Genomic DNA, 8,243 nt, shown 5'->3' on the forward strand with positions numbered 1-8,243 from the left:
TGTAAACTAAATATTATAGTATAATATATTTTATCAAATATAATATTTTAATAAATCATTTTTCATGATCATAATATTACAAAAGTAGTTATGTAGTTAAGAATTATATCGTAGTATACAAATATCTTCTTGTCTTTATCCAATCAATCAAACTTAGCATATCAGGTTGGTATCAGCCAATTAATTGCATCCACATATTTTCCACATTTCCATTACATGGGTGGCAAGATGGAAAATGCAGAATCACAATAAAGGGAAAATACAGAAATTAAAAATGAAAAAAAAAAAAGTCAAAGAAGAGACTAGGGAAATGACAAATGCACCTTCTCTCCACTACAGTACTTTGCACTTCACAACATAATGACATAAATAGATTGCTTCAATTCATTTATGTTGGAATGTGTCCCAAATTCATAATTAATAAAGATTCCTTTTTTTGTAAAACGTATTGTATAGAATATTTCCTAAATTGATACATTATTATAATATTAGATTTTCTTACAAAATAAAGAAAGTTATTAGGAATATCTCTGTAAATATTCTAAATCATGATGGAAAAAGGTCATGAGATGAAGATGGGTTTATAGAGATTATACAAACTGGATAGAAATGTGAGGAAGAACAGGAGTGGAGAAACATGAGATTTTAAGGAACCCAATAATTATATCTAGTTCTATCCTTTGTAACATTTTCTATGGTATAGTGAAATGATTCTCTCTCATACATGGATATAGGTATGGTTAGCCAAACCATGTTAAAATCTCATGTACCGTGGGTGTGATTGTTTTATCTTTGTGCTCTTGAATTAACAATGTTTACATGAAAACTTCCACTAGCACAACAAACCGATATCAACTTGAAGATTTCTAAAAGTGCAAAAGATTACAAAGCACACAAGATGAAGATAAAAAGGAATTTCAATTAAAGGTGGAGTCGATTGCTCTCTCATCAGGATGTAATACAAAAAGAATGTATCACGGAGAGATGAAAGATTGACTTAATGGAATTTGTTCCAAGGGGGAGATTGTTGAAATATGTCCCAAATTCCTAATTAGTAAAGATTGTTTTTTTGTAAAGACTGTTGTATATAATATTTCCTAAGTTGATACATTATTTTAATATTAGATTTCCTTATAAAATAAGGAAAATTATTATGAATATCTCTATAAATATTCTAAGTCATGAAAGGAAAAGGTCATGAGATAGAGATGAGTTCGTAGAAACTATACATAGTGAATAGAGATGTGAGGATAGAGATGTGAGGAAGAATGAGAATACCCAATGGAGCGATGGGGCTTGAGGTTCTGGATATAGATATAAGGAATGAGGAAATATGAGATATTTCGAAAACCCAATAATTTGTATTTGGTTCTATCATTTGTGTTATTATCTTTTTTTTTTTTAATGGAATGGTTCTCTTTCATTCATGGATATAGGCATGGTTAGTTGAACTACATTAAAATCTCATGTATCGTGTGTATAATTGTTTTATCTTTGTATTCTTGAATTAACAATGTTTACATAAAAGCTTTTGTTGTCACAACAATTTCAATTCACTACAGTTGGAAAGGAGTGAAGAGCTTAGTATACACTTGATGGATTAGCTCGGTGCTTCCAATCACAATGCAAAATTGTACAATTGCATAATTTTAAAGCACACTACAAATGGAGATGGCAGTCTAATTGTTGTCACGAGCATGGATGCCAACGTGTACAAGGCTATAAGGTGACAACAAAAGGTTTATTTGAACCGGTGAATAATGCTAAGATGAAAAAAGAAAGAAAAAATTTTTAAGATTGTGGTACTCACAAAACAAAATATTTGAACCAATGAATGTCTATTATGAGAATTAAATTATTGACATGTGGATACAAATGAATGGGACTAAATATAAGATTATAAATAAATAAGATTAAAATATAAATAATAAGACATCAAAAAAATATTATTCGATATTGTGAACATCCCAAGGAAGAATATGAAGAGTACCCACCCATGGATAGGGTTGGGTGATGTTTTAGTGATAGTGAAAGTGAATGATGATATGAAAGAACGGGCAGTAAGGATCATCCCAAAATGAATGATCAGGATTTGAGCAAGGTAAATGGGTGTAAAAGTAGGCTTACAAATTGAGTTAGAAAACTTAGGTAGAATGGATCAAATTTGGCGTCTACACATATATTCTTATTATATTTTTTATTTTATTTTGTAAACTAAATATTGGTTCAGTTCATTTTTTATCCAAAAACCTATTGAACCAATCTTATTTACACTCCTAGATATAGGCATGGTTAGTGAACTATGTTAAAATCTCGTGTACCATGTGTGTGATTATTTTATCTTTATGTTCTTAAATTAACAATGTTTGCATGAAAACTTCTACTAGCACGACAAATTGGTATCAAAGCCCCAAGTTGAAGATTTCTGGAAGAGCAAATGATTACAAAGCACACAAGATGAAGATAAAAAGAATTTTAGTTAAAGGTAGAGTCAATTGCTCTCTCGTCGGGATGTAATACAAAAAGAGTGTATCATGGAGAATTGGAAGATTGACTTAATAGATTGCTCCAAGGTGGAGATTGTTGGAATGTGTCCCAAATTCCTAATTAGTAAAGATTCTTTTTTTGTAAAGAATATTGTATAGAATATTTTCTAAATTGATACATTATTGTAATATTAGATTTCCTTATAAAATAAGAAAAGTTATTATGAATATCTCCATAAATATTCTAGCTCATGAAAAGAAAAAGTCATGAGATGAAGATGGACTAATAGAAACTATGCAAAGTGGAAAGAGATGTGAGAAAGAAAGGGAAATACCCGATGGAGCGATGGGGGTCAAGGTTCGGGGTATGGATATAAGGAATGAGGAAACATGAGATGCTTCGGGAACCCAATAATTGTATTTGTTTCTATCCTTTGTATTATTCTCTATGGTATAGTGGAATGATTATTTTTTATTCATGGATATAGGCATGATTAGTCGAACCATATTAAATACTCATGTACCGTGTGTAATTGGTTTGTTTTTGTGTTCTTGAATTAACAATGTTTACAAACTATTTATTGTGAACCGTTCAATGTTTATTGTGAAAATTAAATTATTGAAATGTGAATACAAATGAATGGGACTAAATATAAGATTATAAATAAATAAGACTAAAATATAAATAATAAGACATCAAAAAAATACTATTCGATATTGTGATCAACCAAGAGAAGAAGATGAAGAGGACCCACCCATGGATAGGGTTGGGTGATGTTTCAGTGAAAGTGAATGACGATACAAAAGAATGAGCAGTAAGATCATCCCAAAATGAATGTTTGAGCAAGGTAAATGGTTGTAAAAGTAGGCCAAAAAATTGTGCTAAAAAGCTGAGGTAGAATTGATTAATTTTGGGGTCTACATGTATATTCTTATTATATATATATATATATATATATATATATATATATATATATTGTAAACCAAAATGTTATGGTATAATATATTTTATCAAATATAATATTTTAATAAATCATTTTTTATGATTATAATATTAAAAAAAAGTTAAAAATTATATCTTAATATACATATATCTTTTTTTGTCTTTATCCAATCAATCAAACTTGCCCTATCCGGTTGCTATTAGCCAGTTAATTTCATCCACAATTTTCCACATTTCTTGTACATGAGCTGTCAAGATGGGAGATGCAGTATCACAATAAAGGGAAAATACAGAAATTAAAAACGAAAAAATTCAAAGGGACCGGGGAAAGGACAAATGCAGCTTCTCTCCACCACACAACTTTGCACGTCACAACATAATGACATAAATAAATTGCTTCCATTCGTTTCAGTTCACTACAGTTGGAGAGGAGTGAAGAGTCCAAAAAACACTTAATGGATCAGCTGGGTGCTTCCAATCACGGCGCAGAATTGCAGGATTGCAGAATTTCATATCAGGCTGCAAATGCAGATGGCAGCCAAACTGTCATCACAGGCATGGATGCCGGTCTGTACAAGGCGGCAGCGGAGGGGAAGATCGATGACCTCAAGAAGATTGAAGAGCATGAATTTCAAGTCCAGTTAACCCCAAACCATAACACAATACTCCACATCGCAGCCCAGTTCGGTAAACTAGACTGTGTGCAACGGATCCTTACGTTGCCTTCATGTTCCTCTCTACTGCAACGGCCAAATCTGAAAGGCGAGACTCCGCTTCACCTTGCAGCAAGGGAAGGGCATTTGGAGATCTTGGAAGATCTTATACGCACTGCAAAATCACTTCCCGTAGATATTGAAACCGGGATTGGAGCAGAAAAGGTGATTTTGAGAACCAAAAATAAGAGGAAAGACACAGCCTTACATGAGGCAGTGCGATATGGGCATTCTAATGTGGTGAAGTTATTGATTGAGGAAGACCCGGAGTTTACCTATGGTCCTAATAGTTCTGGCAGGACTCCTCTTTACATAGCTGCTGAGAGAAGATTTACAGACATCGTGGGTATGATCATAAGCACTTGCCATTCACCAGCTTACGGTGGTTTCAACGGTAGAACGGCCTTGCATGCTGCTGTAATCTGCAATGACAAAGGTAATTAGGGGACTTATATTTATTTTGTTTTTTTGTTATATATATTTTTTAATTTTTTGTATTTATTTGTTTATCAGAAATCACAGAGATGATACTGGAATGGAAACCCGCTCTGACCAAAGAAGTAGATGACAATGGGTGGTCTCCGCTCCACTTTGCTGCAGAGAGTGGTGATGATCCAACAATAGTGAGGCGATTACTAGAGAAATCAGATAAGAGTGTAGTCTACCTTGGGACCAAAGATGGGAAAAAGACTGCCCTTCATATTGCATCACTCCACCATCATGGGAAAATAGTAGAGGAGCTCCTATCTCAATTCCCGGATTGTAGCGAGCAGGTTGATGACAAGGGCCATAATATTTGTCACTTTGCCATGATGGAAAAAGGGGAAAACAGTACTTTCCTTTTAAATCACTGGCTGAGATTGAGAGGGCTTGTAAATGAAGAAGATGCTCAAGGAAACACACCCCTCCACCTTCTCTCTTCTAACAAAATTCTGAATCCAGTGTTCGTATTAGATCGTAAAGTCGATAAGAAGGCCTGCAATAATGAATACTTGACAGCTGTTGACATAATTTCGAGGGCCCAGGACATTTCCGCAGGAGAAAAGGTAAAGCTCCCGTATCACTTCATCTATAATATTTATTTGATAAATGCTTGTTTTGCCTCCAGACTGCACAAGATAAGGGTAAATATATATTTACAAGAGAAGAAATGGAAAGATAAGGGCTAAAAAAAATTATAAAAAAAAATTTCATTATTTATAGAAAAATTCAAATGGGAAGAAAATTAAATTCTTTCAGTAAAGCGATGTTCCAAAATATAATTATATTTTTTACATTTTTTCCTTTTTTCTTAAACACTTTTTACCAATTACACATAATCTTAAAAATATTCCTTTTTTGAAATTGTTTTTTGTTATTATTTATCATTCTTTTGAAAGTACTAACAGGTGAATAGGATAAAAAAACAAATCTGATTTTGGTTTCCTTTTAATTTTTCTGTCTTGGAGCTATTACCCATACGATTTTTTTTCCTTTAAATTTTTTAATTCTTTTTTCAAGTTCTTTCAAAAAAAATGGGTTTAAAAAAGGAAGGTCATTTTCGGGGAGAACCAAAAGGCAGATCAGTTTTCATTCCCGAAACCATTAAAAAACAAATTTGTTTTACTCTTATCTTTCATTGAATCTTTATCAAGGGACCTTTCTTAAGGTTTGTGCCAAGGGTTCGGACAAAAAAGAAATGGAATCTTTATTTGAATTCACAAAAGAAAAAGTAATGATAAAAAAATAATGTAAAGGTAATAATAATAATAATAATAATATGGACTTGAGCACCTCCTAAGCACTCTTCATGATTGAAGAAGTAAAACTAAGGATGAAGTGATAACAAAAACTTTGTTTAACAAGAGACAAATCACAAAACATCCCTTCAAACATTTGAAAAATAAAGTAAAATGAAAGAAACTTTAAAGTCTTTTCGTGCCTCTAAGAGTGCATTTGATCATTTTCTATACAAAGCATTTCTAGCCAAAATATTTTTTCAAAGTGTTTTTGAGAGAATATCCAATGCTTTTCCAAGAAGCATTAAAGTGATTTTTCTTTTTCTTTTTTAAATATTTTCTAATTTTTGTCAAATCCATTTGATTTATTTTACTAAAATATTAATAAAGGGATTCTAAATTTATTGGATTTATTCATTTATATTCATATTTAAATTTAAATAAATTGGTACTCATTGCACTATTTTCATTAAGAAGTTTGAGAACATGCAAAACAATTAGTCAAATAACCTCATTTTTAAATTAAAAAAATCTTGATTTGATGTATTAATTAAAAGTTTGTCAAGTTAATTAGATGCATTTGTCATTTTTATTAGATTTTCTTTCACTTGTTTATCTAGCAATGAGTGAGTGATTGTGAAAAAAAAAACAAAAAAAACTCTGAATTAAACTCAGATGTTCCTCACATCCAATTTCAGGAGGTATTTCTAACGATATTTCGGATAGCGATGAATGATCCTTCGGCTGCAGAGGGATTATTTAAGCAAATAAATAAAGTCACACAAAGCAAAGCCTTCAAAGACAAATACATCTCTGAACTAAAGCATAGAGGCGAAGCCCATTTGATAGTTTCCGCACTTATAACAACGGTAACTTTTGCGGCGGGTTTCACCTTGCCCGGTGGTTACAATGGGGATGATGGCATGGCAATTTTAACAAGGAAAACAGCTTTCAGGACATTTGTTGTGACCGATACCATTGCCCTGGTGCTCTCAGTATCTGCTGTCTTCCTTCATTTTTTTATGACTGTGCATGACGATGAAACTGTCCTTCGAAAACACTTCCTTTGGGCCTTTTCTTTCACCATGCTTGGCATGGGAGCAATGGTGATCGCTTTCACGACTGGGTTGTATGCTGTTTTACCACATTCCTCGGGCCCTGCGATCTTCACTTGTATCTTGTGCTCTTGCTTTTTCCTCGCATTTTTTCTTGAATTTAAACTACTTGGGAAAAAAAAGAACCAATGATCTTTTTGTTTAGGTACCTTTACCTATTTTCCTTGTATATGCAGCTTGTATCTTAATTACTTTCAACTAGTGTGTGATTTGTGCAAGTAAAACTTTAATTTATTGTTTGCTACTTTATTTAATTATGCCTTGTTAGAGGCTTTAGTTTGAATAAAACCGAGATTATCGCTTCAAATGACCATTGATAATGACCATGCTAAAAGTCACTCTATTAAATTTGTCATGAAAAGGTGGAAAATAAAATCAATAAAAATAAAAATTCAAGTCATGAATTGCTTGTTGGTGGTAGAAATTTAGAGTTTGTTTGGTTGTGTGAATTAAAAACGGTTTTCTGTTTTTAAAAATAAAATATCGTTTTTAAAAATTCCTAACATTGTTTTGTTGTTTTTTAAAAATAGTTTTTAAAAATAAAGTGAAACAAAGAACAATTTTTCGAAGATAAATAAAAGTTATTTTCACTGGTTTTTATTTTAAAATTTGTATAAATTTTATTTTAAAATTAATAAAATATAAAAACTTTTTAGGTTTTATTTGTTACAATTTTCATATTAGCATCTTTGTATGTTTTTATTTGGTACTAACATTGCCTCAACATGGACCAAACATTTGGCTATGAGGCAAAACACTTTCCACAACATATCATCCATGTTTGAGAAGACATAATGGTGTATTTTAATTCAAAAAAACGTATTAATTCAGTTTCTTTTGCAAAATGCCTTTGAAAAAATTGCATAAAACCATGGAAAAACATTTTAAAAAAAATATCCAACAAAAAAATTATTTTAAATTTTTATACAAAATATAAGAAAAATAGGGAAAATAAAAAAAAATTAAAAAAAGTGGTTTAAATATTTTAAAAAAAATTATATTTTGCATGGGAAAAATATTAAGAACATGAATTCATAGATTAATGCAAATTGATATACGGGAAAAAGAAGAAGGAAAAAAATTGGAAAAACAAATTAAAGAAGAAACAAAGAAAAAGAGTATATATATGTATATACACTGAAAAGCATGACTTGATATATGTTAAAATGATATATTTCGACCCTTGTAACTTTTCTAGTTAACCTACCCTTATTGTTAAATATCACTAGCAAACTAAAGAGAATATTAAAGACTATGACAATAGGCAT

General features: G+C 31.3%; 1 protein-coding gene across 1 annotated transcript; it reads left to right on the forward strand.

The window, feature by feature from the left end:
• Positions 1-3,818: 3,818 nt before the first annotated feature.
• On the forward strand, positions 3,819-7,282 carry LOC117913989 (protein ACCELERATED CELL DEATH 6-like). The gene is made up of 3 exons (XM_034829141.1): positions 3,819-4,578; positions 4,656-5,188; positions 6,559-7,282. Exons 1-3 carry the CDS (start codon positions 3,885-3,887, stop codon positions 7,105-7,107), a joined length of 1,776 nt encoding a protein of 591 aa, XP_034685032.1. The 5' UTR covers positions 3,819-3,884; the 3' UTR covers positions 7,108-7,282.
• The last annotated feature ends 961 nt before the right edge of the window (positions 7,283-8,243 follow it).

This window comes from Vitis riparia, chromosome 5, assembly GCF_004353265.1.
Source record: "Vitis riparia cultivar Riparia Gloire de Montpellier isolate 1030 chromosome 5, EGFV_Vit.rip_1.0, whole genome shotgun sequence".
Lineage (NCBI taxonomy): Eukaryota > Viridiplantae > Streptophyta > Magnoliopsida > Vitales > Vitaceae > Vitis > Vitis riparia.

Excerpts from the sequence above, each read along its gene's own strand:
- LOC117913989 (XM_034829141.1), top strand. The coding sequence starts at position 3,885 with ATGGATCAGCTGGGTGCTTCCAATCACGGCGCAGAATTGCAGGATTGC. Across the intron at positions 4,579-4,655 it reads TGTAATCTGCAATGACAAAG|AAATCACAGAGATGATACTG; the intron begins GTAATTAGGGGA and ends TTTGTTTATCAG. Across the intron at positions 5,189-6,558 it reads ACATTTCCGCAGGAGAAAAG|GAGGTATTTCTAACGATATT; the intron begins GTAAAGCTCCCG and ends ATCCAATTTCAG.